Here is a 23,231-nt window from a genome sequence, read left to right as displayed (position 1 = left end):
GTGTCAGAATACACAGTGCATCACAGTTTGTTGCCTATGGGGCTACATAGCTGCTGACCCCTGTCCACCGCCGAAAGAGCCAACAGTGGACACGTGAGCATCAGAACTGGACCACGGAGCAATGGAAGAAGGTGGTCTGGTCTGATGAATCACGTTTTCTTTTACATCACGTGGATGGCCGGGTGTGTGTGCGTCACTTACCTGGGGAACACATGACACCAGGATGCACTATGGGAAGAAGGCAAGCCGGCAGAGGCAGTGTGATGCTTTGGGCAATGTTCTGCTGGGAAACCTTGGGTCCTGCCATCCATGTGGATGTTACTTTGACACGTACCCCCTACCTAAGCATTGTTGCAGACCATGTACACCCTTTCATGGAAACGGTATTGTCTGGTGGCTGTGGCCTCTTTCAGCAGGATAATGCTCCTGCCACAAAGCAAAAATGCTTCAGGAACGGTTTGAGGAGCACAACAACAAGTTTGAGGTGTTGACTTGGCCTCCAAATTCCCCAGATCTCAATCCAATCGAGCATCCGTGGGATGTGCTGAACAAACAAGTCCGATCCATGGAGGCTCCACCTCGCAACTTACAGGACTTAAAGGATCTGCTGCTAACATCTTGGTGCAGATACCACAGCACACCTTCAGGGGTCTAGTGGAGTCCATGCCTCGATGGGTCAGGACTGTTTTGGTTATGCCTGATTGGTGTATATATGTGTCAAAAATTATGCATATAAATATGTGGTTGCTTTATGGCATTTAGCACATTGCAATGCAGTATATTTTGTTTTCCAGTTATGGTTTGAGTCTGTCCACCTATTATTTCATCCACCAGGTAAGTCATATCTCTTAAAGTAAAGTTCAAGCATATAAACTGGCATATTTGAGGAATTATTCATGCAGCTCAAATTTAAATTTCGATTTAAATGCACTGTTGGTTTGGGGTTCATTCAGATCACTAACAACCAAAGGTAAATAAAGTGGGAAAATGCTGGTACTGGCTCATTAATCACTGACCATAAGGTTGTTCGTTAGCTGTTTGATGATAATGATGACTCACACAACATGTATGTTTTGAAACACGGACACGTTTCTGTAGAGTTTACTGGCTTTGGAAAGGTTTTTGCCGTACACAGAGATAAAATAAATAAGTGAAATTCTTTTATAGTAACAACAATGATAGTAGCAGTCAAAGTAATATCACTTAGTCAGCATTAATCTTTATATATATTTATATATATTTATATATTTATATTTAGAAAAGGTTTTGTAATGTTTTCCCTTTAATAAGCTGGTATAAGACTTTGGTTCTCCGTTATATTTCCCAGTAGCAGCATTCCACATGGAATCCAAACAGGAACGTTGCTCCTCGTGTCTTTTTGTGGCAACCCACCACGTCCATGTCCTCGCTGTTCAGGTTGTCACTGTCATTGGTCACCATTTGTCTTTGGTCATTTAGTTTGTATTTGGTGCAGCTTTGAGAGAGTTTCCTCATTATCGTCTTTTACATTCCAGTTCTGGTAAATTCCATCCTTCCAGCAATGGCCATCTTTTTGTTATAAGTCACGTATGATTATATCCCTCATGGTCTTTAATGCAACCTGAAATACGCCATCACACACACTTATACAGCGTTACATTCATTCGTTCATTAGCTTTAAATGAATAGTTCAGCCCAAAATGAATATTCTGTCATTATTTACTCACCTCACATTTACAGTTCATAGTGACCACGTCTCTCATACTCCAAAAAAACAACAACAAAAAAACACGATAACTGTGGTCTTCTGAAGTGATATGATGATTTATGCAAGGGGCAGAGACATGAAATGAACAATTCACCCGTGCATCTGTTTTATTTTGACCTCGTAATGTTTAATTAAATGTCATAACTAGATCTTCCGGTGAAACGACAGACTTCTCCCTGGTGACATATGCAGGATTCTCCAATTATTTAGTGCGCTTAAACTCCGCCCCTGCCAGCTCACTTTTGAGAGCCACGCCTACATCTCAACACCCAATCAACAACTGATGCTTAGAACCAAGTCCCCGCCCTAAATTTGTTCTTTTCTGATAATCCGTTACATTGAGATGTACATCACAATACAGAAGAAAATATTTGATGCTACTTGTTTCAACCTTCAAACTAGGAGTGATACTACACTCTAAAAAATGCTGGGTTAAAAACAACCCAAGTTGGGTTAAATGTTTGCCCAACATGCTGGGCAGTTTTATTTAAAAATTACACTATTGTTCACTTAAAATGTACCCAAAGTATGTTGGAAATTAGCATTTATTAACATGCTTAATAAATGAACATTTATTAATAAGTTTAATGAATAATAATTAAACAATAAACATTTATTAAATTGCTTATTAATAAATGTTCACCTTTTGAGTATGGTCTGATTTTTAATTTCCAACCTATTTTGGGTTCATTTTTAGCCAGCCATATAGTAATTTCTAAACAATATTTGGGTTAAACAAAACTGCCCAGCACGTTGGTCAAACATTTAACCCAACCGCTGGGTTAAAACAACTCAATTGCTGGGTTTGTTCATTTTCAATCCAACTTAGGTTGTTTTAACCCATCATTTTTTGTATAGTGTATATATTTAAAATAATAAATAATAATAATAATAATTATCACACTTTTGAATGGTACATCACAATACGGAAGAAAAGGTCTGATGCTATACTTCTGTTTCATCGCATCTTTAAATTATAATATAAATGAGCTGTTGTTGTATGGACAAGAGCTGTGAATTTGTTCAGTTATAATAATAATAATAATAATAAAAATGTAATTAATAACAACTTTTGCTGCATGATTTTCAATGACCAGGAATATGATACATGTGTCATATGGACCACTTTTATGTTGTTTTTTTGTCCTTTTGATGAACGTGTTCACTATGAACTGTTGTTTAGAGTGACATGAGGTGAGTAAATGATGCCTAAATTTTCATTTTTGACTGACCATATCCTTTAAGAGGTCTTATCCAAGGAGCACTCCCGTACAACAGTAGCCTTTCTCGTTTGTTTCTCTCTTGGATGTCCATGTCTTTCTTTCTTTCATTCATTCTTCGGGTATATCTGCTCCTCTCCCTTAGGCGGGATCACGTCCAAGTCTTGTCTTAGGAAAATTGCAACACGATCAGCGTCTACAGGCCAATGCGGTTGTGTTTTGTTGCGTGTCTTCATTGGATGTGCAGCTTAATGCTTCCTCCGCCCGAGTGCTGGGCCGGCCGTTTGCTTGTGTTTGCTTTGGTTAGTCATCTCCGTGTCTGAAGTAAGCTGTCGTGAACCACAGCTCTGGTGTAAATTAGCTAGTATTTATTATTAGGGTTGTAGAGGTCCAACCCAGTGGAATATAAAGTGATGCCATCGCATTGTCTGGTCAAACAAGACAAGACGGTCCCGCTTTGCATTAGCAGTGTCATTTTCACTGGACTGTGGAGTAGGACTGTTTTTTTGTTTATTCCTAGTCCTCATGTAAACGTTAGCAGTGGGATATTGGCGTCCACATTAACGTGGTCGCGCAGCACGCACTCTCTTGCTCCTCTTGCTGACGGTGGTGAAGCGGAACGGCGTTAAGTCCGGCTGCTCTCCGGGCGGGAAGCGCTTCATGAAGTGGACATCCTGCTGGTTGGGAAGCGTGTGCGGACCACGGCGAGGGCGCCCTCTTTTGGTGAAGCCCACATACCACCCTGTGTAGCGTGCTGACATTAGCGCTGTGTAGTTGTTTTCCAGAACCTTCTCTATGAAGACGCAGTCTGCGCTACGATTGCTGGCCTTCTGGGGAGAGAGAAAAGTCCATATGCACATATGGAGACAAACATACACAAACAAAGAGAGGGGTGCATGTGTTAGCGTGACCATGAGCATTATATGTTTAATGCATTTAAAGACTCCAAACTTGGACTAAAAATCACAAAAGTCCATGTTTGTTAGTGTCGAGATCATCTATATTAGTGGTTCTCAACCTTTTTGATTTCATTTAGGCTTAGATGCACTTAGGATATGTCAACACTGTGAGTTTTGGGGATTGACAACAGCATTTAGGCTACTTTACAGATGTTAGTCTCGAATACTTTGTGTATGAACGTGTGACGGGAGTCAAGCCTGTATTCTCTTATCAGTGACCAAAGTATAATATCAAAGATGGCGACGGTGATTAAACTGAAAAGTCTTATTACTTTTGACACAACAGTCCAATCGAGGCACAAGTTCTGTCAAATCTTTGTGAACAACAGGTTTTATATCTGGTTGGAGAGCGGAGCATTTGAGTCGTGCGTAGAGCACTAAACTGACGGTGGAGAACAGTGACTGAATCTAAAACCTTCAGATGACACGCAGCTCATATATCTCCGTCACCGAAACCACACGAAAACCAGCAACACACGTTAGACACGTGTTTGTGCAGTGCAGAGCGGCTTTCTCCCCGTATATGACGTGACAGACAAGGGGCTTCATTTCCCAAAAGCTTCACAAGCCTAAGTAGATCATAGAACCATTGCCACCAATGGTCTCTACGACCAAATTAGCTCACAATGCTTTTGGGAAATGCAGCCCAGTCTGGTTTCGTTCACACAGTGCAGGTTTTCAGAGAATGTGGTTGTGAATCCTGAAAATTTATGGGTGTGAGTTCGGTATTAGAATAAATAACTGAACTGTGTGTGAACGCGACCATATTAAGGACACAAATACAGGACTGGCAACCATATTCTGCTGCTGTGTGAACGTGGCCTTTAAGAGAAGTCTAAAAATAGGGCACAAATCTTAAAATGAAGGAATTTTCTGTATTCATTTTTACAAGTGTTATTTTGAGTTGCATATTGCATTGTATTTTAGGGTTAAAGGAAATGCATGTAAATGTAGAAACAGAAAATTACCAGTATATTTTCAGATTTTTTTTCTTTTTCTTACAGTGTATTACTGGTACTTCTGCTGTAATGATAAAGCTGCATGTTTTTCATAATTTTTTATTTACATTAACTAGGAATGGTAATATATTAAAATAATTAAATAAAATAATTTAAAAATTAATGATTTAATTCCATAAATTACAACAAGTTTCAAAAACTGAATTTCCAATATTTCACAACTACTTTATTATTATTATTATTATTATTATTATTTATTTTTTTCACTCAGCATTTTTTACCTGATAACATATGTTAGCCCTTCATATAACTAGAAATATGTATATTCATTATATAAATTTCTAGGACATTTAATATATATATATAATTAATTTCCATGACTTTTCCAAGTCTAAAAATCCCACTTTTAAAATTCCTACACATATCCAAGTCTGTGGGAATCCTGGTTCTTAAATAAAACTGATAGTAGTTGAGATAACAAAATGAATATATACACAGCAAAATTCCCAGATTTAAATCAACTCTGCTCAGAGTACATATGGTCCCTCTCTAAATAGTGTTAAAATAACACTGAAACAGAGTTAAATTTAATGAGATAATTAAGTAATTAATTAAGTAATGATTGCGCATCAGTGATGAACACCTGCTGTTAACAAGCAGAATCACTGAAGAAATAAGAAAACAAGAACTACAAGTGACTTAAGTCACAGCCTTATTAATTGCTTAATTATCTCATTAACTTTAACTCTGCTTCAGTGTTACTTTAACACTATTTAGAGAGGGACCATATATTCTCTGAGCAGAGTTGATTTAACTCTGGAGATTTTGCTGTGTATAATTTTGGCTGTTTTACCATATTTAAAAGTATATTTTGTTAAAATATTTTTGCAAAAAAAGCATATTTGTCTTATTTTAAATAATTTTAAGCCATCTTACCCCCTGGTTGAGAACCATTAATGTGTTAGTGTGCTAAGCTGAGAAAAATGGTTTCTAGCAGGTATATACATTTAAAGTGTACTCTCTTGTTCTCTTCCTGGAAAAAAAAAACCCCAAAAGGTTGAAGCATATATATAAATTTCTGATTTCCAGAGTAAGAATATACTGCATACTACGGTATCAGTATCCCTTGCCTCTGACTAGCAACCATCTTGTTGCAAATCATGCTTCATCACTGTGATGTAAACAAAAGCCTATTGGCAACTTATACAAAGTGACGAGACTTATGTTTATGTTTGAACTTTCTGTTTCAATACAGGAAAGAAACAAAGCGAAGGATGTCAGCAGTGTAGTTCACCTTGCCTACGAGCTTCCCCCTGCGGTTCATACACAGGTAATAATTGGTTTCCTTCCCTCGGATTCGCACCTGGCTGCCGAAGGTGTCTGCCTCCACTACGAGCTGGGCTTGTGAAGAGACAGGCAGAGAAACAGACAGACGTTACTAAAATATCACGATGAGCTCTGGTGTTGCAGTGACGTAAAAAAACAGGGTTTATAATTTGATGTGATGGCTCTGTTTCAGCAGCTGCCTTGACTGGCACTATTAATAGCAGTCGAGAGAGAGGGGTGGATTGATAACCTGATGGTTTTAAGCCAAATAAAGCTCAATATAATTGACATCAGCAGTTGACAGAGGTACCTAGAATCCTAGATAACCATCACACTCATGTTTGTCAGTCTTTTCTTATTAGATCTGACTATGTTTGAGATTACATGCATTGCTAGCATACTGCTAACTACATTGTATATACTGCGCATTGCCTAAAAACAAAAACAAAAAATAATAATTAAATAATTTAAATATTAATAATGATGATAATAATAATAACAATAATAATTAATTATTATTATTATTATATAAAATAAATGATAATTATTTAATTCTTTAATTACACAAGATTCAAGAACTGAATTTTCCCATAGTTCACAACAACATGATGTTTACAGTTTATTATTATCATTATTATTTACTCACAACAGCAATTTCTCTGCATTTTCTGCCTGATAAAATATTTTAGCATTTGATATGACTAGAAAAATATATAAATTAGAAAAAAAGTATAGATAAAAAGTCTAGAAATCACAATTTACTGTTACTTTGCATCCAGTTAACTTTTTGCAGTCTGATCAAATAATGAGTCAAGACAGAGGTGTTAAAAAAAATTGGCTTCATTTCCGGTTCATTTGTCAAACTTAAAATGGAAGGTTGAGTGGATCTGCATTATGGGATACATTTTGGCAGTGGTGGGTGATCAGGATTTCCATGCATACTCCAGACAATATTCATAAAGCATGCTGCAGAAATAGTATGAGTTGTATTGCACTACGCTCTTCTAAACCTAGCCTCTCTGTCAGTGCATTTTAAAAACCTCCTGCTATATTTCACTGAGGTCATTCAGCCTGTGTGTGTGTGTGTTTCAGGATATGGCAGTTGAAGCTCTGAAATGGCTCCTTACATGACCTTTATGAGCGTAAGGGTCACCAGAGATCAATAACCTCTTTGTCGTCCTCCAATCTCTCCTCATCCAGACATCCCTCACTCGCTGTATAAATACATTCATCCTCATCCCCCTTCCCATCTCCCTGTTTTTCTCTTCCCTTTATTTCCTGACGAGGAGAGTCGATCATGAAAACACGGAAGCTTTCGGAACAATAAAAAATTAAAGAATTATGACGGCGAATCTCACAAAACCTGTCAAGATCACGTCCAGGTCATTCACTCCAGAGAAATTAGTAAAAAAATAAAGAAGATGTTTATGACTTAAAAGACTTAATTAAAGCGAAGCTTGTTTTAGGACCATTAAGATTTTCTGAATTCTGACATTAATTTAATGAGAATTAAGCCCCAGCCCATTTTCTCATTCAGTTGTATTTTGATGAATTCAATGATAAATTATTTAAATTTAAAGTATTTATATATAATGGTTAGTATTTGCTGTATTACATTTCATTTAGACTGATTTAAATATAATGTTGTATTACAGTATTTTTGTACTATAATACATTAAAATACTATAAAGTATACTTTATATTTTGAATTAGTTTTTATTTTTGTATTTTCCATTTATATTTAATAAAATATTTTGTAAAATATATTTTATTTTATTTCAGGTAATGTTTATTTTATTACAAGATAACCCTGCTACATTAATGAAATGTCAATATATACAAGCTAAATTATTCAGAAAATGTCACAATGCAAAAAATCTTTTCCTTTTTTAAATTATTATTTATGTGGATTTTTGATGTTTTTGTGATCTATGCATGAATGAAACAGGCCCAATGTTTGATTCAACTTCCTTACCCATTGACTGTGAGCTTCTGAAACACATCCGAGACCATTGAGAGGAGGAGAGGGGGATGGATGGACGAATGGATGAATGGGGGAGAGGATAGTGGTCGACTGACAGCTTTTTCAGTAGCCAATAATGATATCTAGAGGTCGGGTGGCTGATGGCCACATTTACATTATTTCAACCCAAAATTCACAATTTTGAAAACAGAAAATGTGCAATTGTTGGGTAGATACTGGAACTGAAACAAGTGGGAATTTGGACTGCTTTATGAGACTAAAACTTATGATATGAGTAGTTTTATAAAACTGCAACGATGTACATCACAATACACTCTTAGAAGAAACGGTACTATATAGAACCTTAAAGGGTTCTGTCATGTGCCTCACATATAGAACCTTTTAGAGTTTCCCATCATCAAATCGTTTTATGGATTTAGTTTCAATGAATTAATTTAGTTTTAATTTATTTTTATTTTTATTGCATTTTATGAATTAAACAGCATTTAAACATTATTTATCACTAGACAAAATTGAAATAACCCATTAAACATGAAAGTATTATGCAATAATAAGACATTTCTCCTTATATGAAAGCTTCTTGGCATTAAAGGGGTCATGAACTGCACTTATAATGTTAGTATGCTTTTTACATCAAAAATTGTCATAATTTAGAAATAAAAGGCATTTTTCCTACCTAGATTTTAGTCCTCTTATTTGAATGCTCTGTTTTAAGGGGCGTGTCTGCTGCGAGACTTCAGTGTAAATGCCCACTGCTGTGATTGGCTCACATCTTTCCATTTGAAATATCTATTACTCTCTCGAAAACTTTTTTTTACTATTACATCTCTCAATGTTAACTAATCATGGAAAGTGTTGATTGTAGCATTACATTTAGATCTATGGCATTATATTTAGATTGTGGCATGAAAGGTTGCAGTGATGAACTGATCACAGACATGTTGTGGAGCGCATGAAAGCAGTGATCTCGTCATTGCAACTCAATTTCTGCACACTAACAAAAGCTTTCATCGTAACTATCAGTGCAAACGTGATGTAACAAAGAGAGATGTTGAATAAAACGGGAGTTTTGCGCTGTTCTTTGATCGCTATCTATTTATAATGTAATCACCATTTAAATGACAGATTATTTTCATCCTCCTAAGAGAAACAACGTGAAGTTGATTGTTTAGTCACTGGTTTGATTTACTGACATATAGACAAAGAACATCTGACTGTACATGAAACATTACATATCAGATCAGGCATTAGAATGAACAGTTACTCACATGTTGTTGCATTACTGTCGAGTCCACATTGTAAAAATCTGTTTGCAAAGCCTGCGCCGAAATGCGATTGATTTACCAAAGAATCCACAGTGAAATACAGAATAGATATAAATAAAGCTCAACTGAGACATTCACATTGTTGAAAATAAATAACCATATTCCTAGCATTAGGATCCTTTGAAAGGTAATGATATAGTCCAGTATCGCTCTTCTCTCCTTGTCATCTCACTAACACACCAGTGGGGGGGACTAACGTTGCAATGATTAAGTAAGCATTCATTTCTTCTGTGGAGGTGGCATTTCACCTATCTATGATAGATAGGCACATTCCGGGACAAGTTATTCGCTGGGTCTGGTGTCAATAAAAGCTTTTAATAGACTAGCAAGGAAGTTTTAGTTCTGAAACTTACAGGATATTCTTATAGTATGATGCCCTCTTATATATCAAAAGTTGATTTCTCAATTCATGACCCCTTTAAGAGTTCTTTAAAATTGATTCAAGAACACTAGGTTCTATATAGAACCACACTGAACCTTTTTTCTAAGAGTGAGTTGTTTTTCTTGGAATTTCAACAAAAACCTACAAGAAAACAGAATTCACTGGCTTCTTTTTATCTCTCGGTCTGTAAATCACTGTATCAGCAGTAGCTGAGTCTTTGTCTTTTACTTTTCCTGTTTCCTGTGTGTGTGTCTGTGTGTGTTTGTGGGTGGTCTTTCTCATGTGTGTTTGCTAGAAGACATGTGTGTGTGTGTGTGTGTGTGTGTGTGTGTGTGTGTGTGTGTGTTGTTACCATATTTGTCTCCGTCCTCTCCGCGGGCGCTGATTTTGCGTCCGAGCACCTGGACGTGTTTCCCACTAGTGCGGCTGTAAAGCTGGTACACGCGATGATGTCGCCGGCTCATGGCGTCTCGTGCACGAGTCTGATTCTCCACGTGCACGCTGAAATTCACCCCATCCACTCCAAACACCTGCAGGCAACAGACCACACACATCCTCATGTCCAGTCTTTCTTCCCCTCTTAATCTGACATTTTTCTGTAGTGAAATCATTGTAAAAACAATTCTCATCATCACTAACAAAAAAGTACCATGGCAATGGCCTATAGTTTGGCTTCATGGTGTTTATTGTTAAAGCAGGCATTTCACATTAGAATGTGAGTTTGCAGTGGACGATTTGAAACATTTTTCTACTTCAGAATTTCATGTTTCTGAGTGAAAATTGTTTCTACGCCAAATTACTGTTCTAATGTTAACTAATGTCATGGAATGTGACCATATCAAGTGTTTTGATGTTAGATTATTAAGACAAACATATTTGAAATAACGTGTACTGACAAATTGTGCACAATAAGACCTGGAATTTGTATTAAACAGTCTATTTTGTTTCATGTTGAGCAGGTTAACTCACCTGTAGAGGATTACACATGACCAGCATCATCTGGATATACCTGAGGAGCCAGAGAGAGAGAGCAATCAAGGTCAGGTGAGTGTTACCATGGTAACAAAAAACAAATCCACCCTGCATCCCAAAGCCCTGCTGACGGATCAGATCCACATGGAAAGGGGTGTTATAATTAACATCTTAAGAGCTTTAAGTTTATGTAAAGGATAATGTACAGTCAGAAGCTCGATGTCACAAAGATACTCCGTGACCATGTACGGACTATGGGGCACGTTTCCTCATTTCACATGTACATACACACATTATATACATTTACACTGACTTTGGGGATTTTGGGAAGATATATGTTGGGGGCAAAATATGTGGAGTTGTGTTATGTGTGGCTTGTGTAAACGGACTATTTGTGGTGAATGTGTTATGTTAGACTTGTCTGCATCATGGTATGTTCCATAGGCGGGGCCATGACTTTAAAGGGATAGTTCACCCAAAAATGAAAATTTGATGTTTATCTGCTTACCCCCAGCGCATCCAAGATGTAGGTGTCTTTGTTTCTTCAGTAGAACACAAATGATGATTTTTAACTCCAACCGCTGTCGTCTGTCAGTGGTATAATGCAAGTCAGCGGGAACTTGGACTATAAGAGTAAATAAAACACGACAGACAAATCCAAATGAAACCCTGCGGCTCGTGACGACACATTGATGTCCTAAGACAAGAAACGATCGGTTTGTGTGAGAAACCGAACAGTATTTATATCATTTTTTACCTCTAATACACCACTATGTCCAACTGCATTCATCACTCGATTCGTTTGGTCTGATCGCGCTCTGACAGCGGCAGTGATGTCTCGCGCATATACTTCAATGAGAGCGAGACATCACTGCCGTTGTCAGAGCGCGATCAGACCAAACGAATCAAGTGATGAATGCCGTTGGACATAGTGGTGTATTAGAGGTAAAAAATAATATAAATACTGTTCGGTTTCTCACACAAACCGATCGTTTCTTGTCTTAGGACATCAATGTGTCGTCACGAGCTGCAGGGTTTAATTTGGACTTGTCTAAGCAAGTTTTATTTACTCTTATAGTAGAAGTTCCCATCCACTAGCATTATTTGACTAACAGACAGCAACGGTTGGAGTTAAAAATCATCATTTGTGTTCTAGTGAAGAAACAAAGACACCTACATCTTGGATGCTCTGGGGGTAAGCAGATAAACATAACATTTTCATTTTTGGGTGAACTATCCCTTTAAGATGGGCACCCGAACATAGAGTCGGGGGGGTGTACCGCCACTTTAAGACTGTTTGGTGAATGTTTTTTGTTTTTGGCATCATACAGACTTCCTGTTGTCAACACAACACTCATTATAACATAATCGTAACTTATATTATACTGAACGAGTTTGTTTATCACACTTATAATGCTGCTACTTCTCAAATAAAAAATAAATGGACATGAAAATTTTATATTTTTCAGTTATTTGGTTACACTTTACCCATTAGTTAACAATGAGCAATACATTTGTTAAAGTACTATTCATCTTTGTTAATGTTAGTTAATAAAAATACAACTGTTCATTGTTACACTGAAAAAAATACTTTGAAACAAATGTAACTGCTAGTAAATATCAAGCGTTAGCGTCAGTTCTGGCAGGTCATGTCAGTCAAGCTCGCATCAGCTGACTCCCAGGTGACTCACATCTACCTAATACGATGCCTATCACAGCATTCATATGAGCTCCTCAGTATTATCAGCAGCTACTGCATTTCTCAGGAGCTAATTACCCTCCTCCATCCCCAGCTCCTCCTCTCTTCAGCCAGGATTGGCCTTGTGATTCCCCTGAATCACACTAATTCTTGAAATATGTATACATGTTAAATTATTGACATTAATTATATCTGCATATGTTGGTTCTGTTCTGTTTACCCTAGGGGGGATTATTGCTGCTCTTATCCATGCTAGGCTGCATTGATGCGCAGGGAGTTGAGTTCTTGCCCAGAACAGAACCATACCGCCAATACAAACTCTATGCAATTATCTATAATATTTGACGATAGTGATCCTGACAGAATTCACATATAATTACAAAGAAATGGCAAGTAACCACATTGAAATAAACATGAAATTTTGATGTAGAAAGCACTTTCTTCAAAATACCATTTTTTACAGTGTTAGCTCAGGTCCATTAAATAATGTTGAAATATACATCTAACAGATTTTAATAATGTAATAAATGTTAAAATTAACATTAATGACTTTTTTTTAAAGCCTCGATGAAACAGAAGTAGTGACAGATCTTTTCTTCTGTATTGTGACATACATCCGAGTGTAACGAAGGCGGGGTTTTATTCTATGCAGCGGTTGCTAATTGGATGTTGAGATGTGGGCATGGCTTTCGAAAATGGAGGAGTGGATGGACGTGAGCCTACAGGGGCGGAATGATTGGAGAATCCTGCGTACATCACCAGAGAGAAGTCTGTCATTTTCACTGGATGATCGAGTTATGAGTTTTTTAATGTTATGACTTATGACATTTTGATAAAACATTATGAGGTCAAAACATTTTTAAAATATGAAATACATGCATGGATAAATTGACTTTTCACAGGTTAATTATATTCCCATTTTTTAAAAATATTTATGTATAATGCATTTATAACACTATACTTTATATTACCTTGGCATTAAATGATAGTAAACTAGTTGAGTTTCTAATACAACGGCCAACGTCTCTTTAATTAATCTCTTGATATTTTTTTCTTCTTGTGGAAAGTCATAGAAACATTATCGTGGATTTTTTCTTTTGCTATTGGAGCAAATGTGGTTTCCATTCACCACCCTCCACCTTATTTTGCAATGGAAGTAAGCTATTTTCTGTGAATTTCTGTGCAAGATTTCAGATCCATTAGCAGCTATTGGGAAATAACTAGAAGGATGACTGCTCTACAAACCAGTGTGTTCATGATTATGATAATAAATTAAAAGGATGTGATGATAAATTCCAGTTCCCAAAAATCAAGCAGCATGACTGACTGTGTTTGTACAGCTAAAATAACTGGAAGCAAATGACACCGTAAGACTCGCTCATTCAAGTTACAAATGGCCGATCGCTCTTACATTAAAAATAAGGTGGATAGACGTTACATGATGTGATAACTTCAGCTTCTGAGAACCCCGGAAATGTGAAAGAGGTCCATTGTTTACAATAAGATCTATAGCATGCATTTAGAAAATAGATGAATTTTCATTTCATGCCGATTTGAAGCTACTTTCCCTTCTTGGTTTAATCTCCACGTGTTGTTGGAAAAGGGAAAAACCTGACACTTGAAGCATAACTCACATTTTCATGGAAACTTGGACGCCCGTGGGTGTGAGTAAGATTTTAAGCGTATAAGAGCGAGTGGATGAGGGCAGCGCTGCACGGCCCATGGTAAAGTTCTCCATCACCACAGGCCCTTTCCTGGCAGGGGACTGTGACTTTGAAATCGAACAGGCCTGCAGGACGGATCAGTGCGTCTGCTCAACATAAGTCAGTGTGAAAAGTCCGATGTTATGACAGCCAAAGAGGAGACCACAGGCCCCTACGGGACTAACGCCTGCTGCAAACTCAAACTATAGAAATCAGTGGAGGAACAGGTTTCACTTCTGCTCAAATACACTTGACGGTGACGTGTGTAATTTTTCTGATGTAAAAACATTTTCTTCTATCCCAGCTGAATACGTAGAGACAACTATAAGTAAACCATTCACAGGCTGATTCACCCGAACAGCGTAAAACTGTGAGACTGATTGTTTGAGCTTCAACTTCGGATCAACCAACGGAGCATTATTGAACTAAACTGAATCAACATTGAGGTGAATAATGACGAATGTCTTCTGTAGAGCTGCTTTACAGCTGAACTTGAAGTCATTTCATTATGCACTCTTAAAGGGGACCTATTATGCCCCTTTTCGTAAGATGTAATATATGTCTTTGGTGTCCCCAGAATGTGAAGTTTCAGCTCAAAATACCCCACAGATCATTTATAGCTTTTAGCTTTTTATAGCTTGTCAAATTTGCCCCTATTTGGGTGTGAGGAAAAACATGCCATTTTTGTGTGTCCCTTTAAATGCAAATGAGCTTCCCAGCCCACTTTCCAGAAGAGGGCGGAGCTTTAACAGCTCACGCTTTGATTGCTCAACAACAACAAAGCTGGAGAATCTCACGCAGCCAAAATGAGGATTGTCAGTAACGGTGTTCAGCCTTACATTGTTCAAACCGGAGTCGACACTGATGGAGAGACTCAGGAAGAAGTTACAACTTTTAGAATGAAACTGGACGTTTCTGAATGGTTAGTGGATAAATTTATGTAGTTGCTGTGGAGTTGATTGAACTCATGGACCAGCATGTGCCGTCATGATAATCTTTTGTGCAAATCCAGTGTTGAATTGATCCTCGTTTGTGAAGTAGTTTGGCGTAAAATGACGGCATGAAAACAACACTCTACTACAACAACTCTTCCTCTTCTCTAAAGCAGCCCAACATGGCCTCACCCCCTTTGTTGCATGTTCTTGGGGGCGGGTTTATGTACATTTTTAAAGTTTGTGATGTCACCAACCCGGGAAGAAGCTCGTTGTAGTCCCTACCAGCCGTTTGTTGTAGTTCTTAAAAAGCAATTTCTATGAAAGGAAATATCTCCCTTCCATTGAACTTTGAGCGTTGTAACTTTGCAGATGTTGTTTATGCTCAAACAGCAACATTACACACTAACTAAAGTTAAAAAAGTGAAATCAAAATAAAGGTTCCAAAAGAAAGTTTTCACCATAGAAGAACCACTTTTGATTCCCGAAAAAAAACTTTCAGTGAACAGTTCTTAAAAGAACCATGTTTTTCTTAGTGTGACGGACATTTAAAAAAATCTAAACTATAAAGAATCATTTGTACAATGGAATGGAAAAAGGTGTTAAAGGTTCTACGTGGAACCAATGATGCAAAAAAAGAACCTTTATTTTTAAGAGTGTGAATGAATTTTGCAGCACTGTTATATTCCTGTTTAATTCTGTGAAGGACTATTTGTTCCGAACTGTTCAGGAAACCTGTTTGAAAACATTAATTTTGCAATTGCATTTGGTATGTTACTTATGCAGTAATGACATGTGTTACAGATCCCTTGTTCCCCTGGACTCCATTTCCCATGATCCTCCTGTTTCGTCACCTGCACTCACTTCCCTCGTCAGCTCCTCATCATCACTCATCACCTGCACCTGGACTCTATTATCTGCACTCCCTTTATAATGCACTCACTCCCTGCACTCCTTGTCCGTTCTCTGTTTTGTTAAGGTGTCTGTCTGTTGTTCCTTGCCATTATTTGAAGTAAAGTGTCTATTATTGTGGAAATCCGTATCTGCCTCATCTCTCTACCAGCCACCCATAACAGAAGAACGGACCAATACCGCTGGATTTCCACAAAGAAAGATGGAGATCTTCCCCAGCTCACTGGCTCCAACTTCCCCCATGCCTCTCTCTTCTATGTCAGCTGGCGATCAGCTCATCGGGCTCCTACAGGTGGGTCGTTCGCTGGAGAGGTATGTGGAGGAGTTCGTTGAGCTCGCTTTTTTGACTAACTGGCCCGACGCTCAGTTGATCGCCCTGTTTCTGGATGGACTGGACGACAACACTATCCGTTTTGATGAACCTGATTATCGTTTCTCCTTAAGCGAAACTATCAATTTAATTTTGTGGTTAAATGGCTCCAAATTCTTCGTGGATGAGGTTCAGGATCAGTGTATGTCTCCAGTCCATCCAGAAACACGGTTGGCCGGGCCAGTCAGTCAACCACCGTCTTCCTCCGCATACCCCTTCAGCGAACTCCCTGCCTGTCCCATGCCGGACCCAGACTCCTCTGCTGGGTCCAGAAAGCGGAGGAGGAGGAAGCAAGCCGCTCCAGTCTCTCCAGAGCCCGCTCCAGTCTCTCCAGAACCCGCTCCAGGCTCTCCAGAGCCCGCTTCAGTCTCTCCTGAGCCCTCTCCAGCCTTCACTGAGCCCGCACCCGTTCCTACGGGGATTCTAATCGTATTTGAGGGGATGGACTGGCTCTCTGCTGCAGTCTCCACCGAGCCAAGTTCTCCAGTCTCCGCCGAGCCAAGTTCTCCAGTCTCCGCCGAGCCAGCAGCGCCAGTCTCCGCCGCCGAGCAAGCAGCGCCAGTCTCCGCCGCCGAGCAAGCAGCGCCAGTCTCCGCCGCCGAGCAAGCAGCGCCAGTCTCCGCCGCCGAGCAAGCAGCGCCAGTCTCCGCCGCCGAGCCCTCAGCTCCAGCCGCCGCCGAGCCAGCCGCTCCAGCCGCTCCAGCCGCCGCCGAGCCCTCAGTTCCAGCCGCCGCCGAGCCAGCCGCTCCAGCCGCCGAGCCAGCTGCTCCTATTATGAACTTTGTTGTTGAAACATACAGCCCTAAGACTGTTTTCCCTCCCTGCCTCCCTCTCCCACCTCCGTCCATGTGTGTCCGCACTGAACCTCCACCTCAAGCCCCCTCGCCCAGATCTCCTCCTCGGACCTCTGGGCGATTACCTTCACCCCGGCTCCAACCTCCCTCTGCTCCACCGTTGTCCATCAGTCCACCAGTATCACCAGTATCCATCCTGCCTCCACTCACACCTTGGTCACTCGTCAGCCTGCCCTCCCCTCTGGACTTCACTCCTCCGTCTCCGCTCCGTCACTCCGTCCCTTGGTTTCAGTTGGCCTCCTCACTCCCCCCGGTGTTCGTTTTGTTGGCTGTCTTCTTGCTTCCACTGCGGCCTTCTGGAGCCCCGGCTGCGCTTCGATCGGCGGAGCCTATAGTTCCGCCATCACCCGCCAGTCCTTCAGCGCCGCCTGGACTCAGCGGCAATTCGGCTACGGCCCCTGACCCGCCATGGCCGCCTTCGGCTCCTGACCCGCCATGGCCGCCTTCGGCCCCTGACCCACCATGGCCGCCTTCGGCCCCTGACCCGCCATGGCCGCCTTCGGCCCCTGACCCGCCATGGCTGCCTTCGGCCCCTGACCCGCCATGGTTCTTGGACCTGCCCTGGAGACCTCCACTCCAGTCTACTCCTCCCCCTGCTCCGGTTTGAGGTCTCCAGGGCGCCCGCCCCCCTCCCGGTTGTTACATCTACGGCGCGAGGACGCGCCTACCAGGAGGGGGAGGTACTGTTACAGATCCCTTGTTCCCCTGGACTCCATTTCCCATGATCCTCCTGTTTCGTCACCTGCACTCACTTCCCTCGTCAGCTCCTCATCATCACTCATCACCTGCACCTGGACTCTATTATCTGCACTCCCTTTATAATGCACTCACTCCCTGCACTCCTTGTCCGTTCTCTGTTTTGTTAAGGTGTCTGTCTGTTGTTCCTTGCCATTATTTGAAGTAAAGTGTCTATTATTGTGGAAATCCGTATCTGCCTCATCTCTCTACCAGCCACCCGTAACAACATGCTTTTCCTTCAAATGCAATTAGATTTTTAGGTTTATCATAATTAATCAAACAGGGAGAATTCAAAACAGAATTTAACTCATTGATGTAAACCATGCAATTACTTAAAACTCCTTAGAAATAAGACTAGACACAAATGACTCAATAGTTGTCATACAGTAAGAGTACAGAACTATAAAAATAGAGATATGTGAGATCACTGGGAAACATCTGAGAAGCAGGAGACTCCAGCAAAGATCTCCCTTTACTTCCATTTAATTTCGCTGTGCTCTGGAAGATATTAACCTACTGCCTATAATTGGTACACGGACTTCTGAGGTCTCTAAATGATCAAGATGATCAAAACTTGCTGAAAAATCTGTTGCACACAATCAACTACATTCTTCTGTCATCTGATTGATAGTTCATACTTTTTTGGCAAGTAAAAGGCCTTTTAGTGTAATTGTACAAACATCCACCTTCAGCTTGTGGCTCAAGTGTCCTTTTGCTGTTAAATCTTTACTGATTTTTATCAACTAAATGTAAGAATAACTTATATTGTTGGTAATATTTCAAGATGAACATTTACTGGACTGAAGCAACTTTGGTTTACTTGATTATCCATGCATCATTTCTGTAGAAAAATCATGTTCAAATGTGAGTATCAAATATGATTATCAGGCTTTTGAGGGAGGTTTATTTGTTAATCTCTCAATCATCATTTTATTGCATTGCATTATATGCTTTAAAACTACAGAGCTTTGATCATATCATCTTACTCATATTATTGGAGATAGTGATATTCATATGCATTTTATGTAAGTAGTCTACTGTACTGTTATAAAGATCTCATTGATTTACATTATAAATAGAATACAAGTGTTTTTCCTCCATATTTTCACTTCATCACACTATATGACTTTTTTTTAATTGACATTGCCATTTCAAAAAAACTAGATTTCATATGTCAGGCTTTACAGGGTTAATGAGAATCTCCATTGTGATGTTTCTTTCCTGTAGGTAGAGACTTCAAAACAAACATGCAGCCCAGTGGACTGACGCTGAGCTAAACATTGCCTCTCCATGCAGCGCTGCAGTTGGCACAAGTCTACATGATGCTGGTCAACACCTGCTCAACAGAAGAGGTACAGCTTCAGTTTTATGTATTTGCCTGTAGATTTGTAGGTTTGTGAGCAGATTTTAGAAATTCTGGTGCCACGTGTCATTTTTGGAATGTTAAAATGCATTCTTTAATCCCAGTTTAATGTGCAGATAGACATTTTCCTACTCATATATAATGGATTATAAAGGTATTCATAATGTATGTTATAATGCAATATATCTTTTTATAAATAATTGTAACCAAAGTTAAAATGCATTATAATATTTGCAGATTCCCTGGTACATCTGAAGAATGGTTGTTAGCCATGTGTTTTAATGCATTTTTATTCTCAAAGCTTGTTCAATGATTAAATAAGTGTTATAATGTATTATAACTGTGGTTACAATTACTCATGAGACCACACAATGCACAATGAATTATATATATAAATAAAGGCTTTAAGTGAAAAAACTAATAAAAATGACACACAACAAAATTGCTAAAACTTATCAATGATATTAAAATAACAGTGGCAGGTAAAATGACACCTTAATATTCTCTTTCATTTTCTCTCTCTAACAGCTTGTGAGCACATTTCTCTGTTTTTCCCTCCCTGTGTCCTTCTTGGCAAATGTTTCATGAAAACAGTGAATCAGATATCGCTCTCTCTGGGTGGTGTGGGAGTGGTCAGTGATGTCACTCATTGAGAAGGCGAGAGTGGGTGTGAACTGAGAAAAAAAAGCGGAACACATCACTTCCTCCTTATCGTCTCGCCAGTGACCCCACGACCTCCCCATGACCGAATGTCTGAGATCGTGAGTGTGTGGGTGTGTGTACAAGTTTTGCTATACTTGTGAGGCCAAAATTCTTTTTTGACACTTGTCAAAAATGTCCTCATAATAGTTGACTTTTAAGCAAACTACTGGTATGCTCATAAATCGGCTGTAAATGTACTTCTTTTAGTCATTAGTGTGAGGGTGATGGTTGGTTTAGGTTATAAAAGGTCTTTAACAATCCCACATAGCATGCATATTTTGTCCGGATGTTTATTAGGCATGTATGTATTCATCTTGAAGATATTGGAGGCGTGAAATGCTAAAACGTTGCCTTTTGAATGTTAGAACGTTCAGCAAATGTCTAGAATGTATGTGAAACATTTTAAACATTTATCATGATTTAACACAGTAATTGGTAACATTTCAGTTTAGGGTCCAGTTCTCACTATTAACTAGTTGCTTATTAGCATGCATATTAGGATATTGGCTGTTTATTAGTACTTATACAGCCCCCCACTTATAAAGAACCTTTTGATCAATAGAAAGGTTCATGGATGTTAAAAGTTCTTCATGGAAGCATCAATAACAATAAAGAACATTTTGAAGAGTAAATTATAAGTAAGCCATTCATAGGTTGCATGAGTTTGATTCATGCTATCTGTTTGTCCAACCAATGGAAGACCAATTGAGTGTTTGAAAACATTTCTTTTTCATGATTAAATGACACATCTCATCTTATATCAGATAACGCCTTAGTCATATGTGTGCTTATTCAGAGACAGCCACAAAAGGAAGTCTTATGATTTCTTGGTTTCAGAAGCAACACATTTCCATTGACGCTGACAAACTCGATTCCAGAAATGCCCTCTGATCCCTAATGTAACAGCGCATCAGTGAGTTCACTCCACCAGATTCCCAGTCAATGAGGTTTCCTCTGTCTGACGTTATGATTAGTGAGAATTGCGGCCGGGTTGCGGCTATTTGCGACATTAATATTATTCCGATCGCGATAAGACGGTAGTTTTTGATTTATTCTGGATGATTCAGCTGTGGCCCGTCGCTTGTTTACATCCCAAAAATTCACCCCGCAAAATGAAATCACCACCAGGGTCAGTGGAGACGCCACAAACAGAGGAAAACATGCCGGAGGGGAAAAAAAGACAGGAATGGAGGAGATATGAAAGGAATTGAGAGAGTGTTTCTCATCTTGTCGTTTTTAATCCCTTGCTCTTTCTCTCCCTTCCTCTCTCTTGTTTCCCTGTCTGGAAGTAGAGAATGAAAGACTCCCCCACACTGCCTCAGCTATGAAGAGATATGAGAGAGAAGAAGGAAGCGTCTCACCAGCTGACAGCTGCAATGAAACAGACACACACATGTACACGCTCTCTCCATCATGCCTGTCAACACACACTTAATGTACACATGTACTCATAAGCTACCCTTATATCCAATCATAATGCTTGACAAACCCACACAATTAAAGGAATGGAAGTTAATGGAATAGATCACCCAAAACTTTGCCATTTTTATTGGTGGTAGAAACAATTTTCACTCAAAAATTATTTGTAAATTTCACAAATAATTACAAAGAAAGGGCAAGTAACGCATTAAATTAAATGTGAAATTTTGTTGTAGAAAGATTGAAATACAGGTGCTGGTCATATAATTAGTTGATTTATTTCACTAATTCCATTCAAAAAGTGAAACTTGTATATTATATTCATTCATTACACACAGACTGATATATTTCAAATGTTTATTTCTTTTAATTTTGAAGATTATAACTGACAACTAAGGAAAATCCCAAATTCAGTATCTCAGAAAATTTGAATATTACTTAAGACCAATATAAAGAAAGGATTTTTAGAAATCTTGGCCAACTGAAAAGTATGAGCATGTACAGCACTCAATACTTAGTTGGGGCTCCTTTTGCCTGAATTACTGCAGCAATGCGGCGTGGCATGGAGTCGATCAGTCTGTGGCACTGCTCAGGTGTTATGAGAGCCCAGGTTGCTCTGATAGTGGCCTTCAGCTCTTCTGCATTGTTGGGTCTGGCATATCGCATCTTCCTCTTCACAATACCCCATAGATTTTCTATGGGGTTAAGGTCAGGCGAGTTTGCTGGCCAATTAAGAACAGGGATACCATGGTCCTTAAACCAGGTACTGGTAGCTTTGGCACTGCATCTCCATAAAGTTGGTCAGCAGCAGGAAGCATGAAGTGCTCTAAAACTTCCTGGTATACGGCTGCGTTGACCTTGGACCTCAGAAAACACAGTGGACCAACACCAGCAGATGCCATGGCACCCCAAACCATCCCTGACTGTGGAAACTTTACACTGGACCTCAAGCAACATGGATTGTGTGCCTCTCCTCTCTTCCTCCAGACTCTGGGACCCTGATTTCCAAAGGAAATGCAAAATTTACTTTAATCAGAGAACATAACTTTGGACCACTCAGCAGCAGTCCAGTCCTTTTTGTCTTTAGACGCTTCTGACGCTGTCTGTTGTTCAAGAGTGGCTTGACACAAGGAATGTGACAGCTGAAACCCATGTCTTGCATACGTCTGTGCGTAGTGGTTCTTGAAGCACTGACTCCAGCTGCAGTCCACTCTTTGTGAATCTCCCCCACATTTTTGAATGGGTTTTGTTTCACAATCCTCTCCAGGGTGCGGTTATCCCTATTGCTTGTACACTTTTTTCTACCACATCTTTTCCTTCCCTTCGCCTCTCTATTAAAGTGCTTGGACACAGAGCTCTGTGAACAGCCAGCCTCTTTTGCAATGACCTTTTGTGTCTTGCCCTCCTTGTGCAAGGTGTCAATGGTCGTCTTTTGGACAACTGTCAAGTCAGCAGTCTTCCCCATGATTGTGTAGCCTACAGAACTAGACTGAGAGATCATTTAAAGGCCTTTGCAGGTGTTTTGAGTTAACTAGTTGATTAGAGTGTGTCACCAGGTGTCTTCAATATTGAACCTTTTCACAATATTCTAATTTTCTGAGATATTGAATTTGGGATTTTCCTTAGTTGTCAGTTATAATCATCAAAATTAAAAGAAATAAACAT

General features: G+C 39.4%; 1 protein-coding gene and 1 long non-coding RNA gene across 3 annotated transcripts in view; one reads left to right on the top strand and one right to left on the bottom strand.

The window, feature by feature from the left end:
- Positions 1-1,085: 1,085 nt before the first annotated feature.
- The window catches only part of fgf18a (fibroblast growth factor 18a), a 29,880-nt gene continuing 7,734 nt past the window's right edge, over positions 1,086-23,231 (bottom strand). Inside the window, exons 2-5 of one of the 2 annotated variants that reach the window (XM_048202730.1) lie at positions 10,872-10,911; positions 10,255-10,432; positions 6,180-6,286; positions 1,086-3,794 (exon numbers count right to left, since the gene is read on the bottom strand). In XM_048202730.1, the coding sequence (XP_048058687.1) occupies positions 3,528-3,794; positions 6,180-6,286; positions 10,255-10,432; positions 10,872-10,911 (592 nt within the window). In that variant the 3' untranslated portion in view covers positions 1,086-3,527. Of the gene's footprint in view, positions 3,798-6,179; positions 6,287-10,254; positions 10,433-10,871; positions 10,912-23,231 lie in introns of both variants that reach the window. The other variant, XM_048202729.1, reaches the window with a different exon arrangement.
- On the top strand, positions 6,138-21,792 carry LOC125275625. Its single transcript, XR_007186473.1, has 4 exons — positions 6,138-6,215; positions 10,862-10,946; positions 19,310-19,434; positions 21,440-21,792. It is a non-coding gene; the product is annotated as an uncharacterized LOC125275625 (long non-coding RNA).

Source organism: Megalobrama amblycephala, linkage group LG9, assembly GCF_018812025.1.
Source record: "Megalobrama amblycephala isolate DHTTF-2021 linkage group LG9, ASM1881202v1, whole genome shotgun sequence".
NCBI lineage: Eukaryota > Metazoa > Chordata > Actinopteri > Cypriniformes > Xenocyprididae > Megalobrama > Megalobrama amblycephala.
The sequence above is the reverse complement of the archived record's forward strand: the minus strand, read 5'-3'. Positions and strand labels throughout refer to the sequence as shown.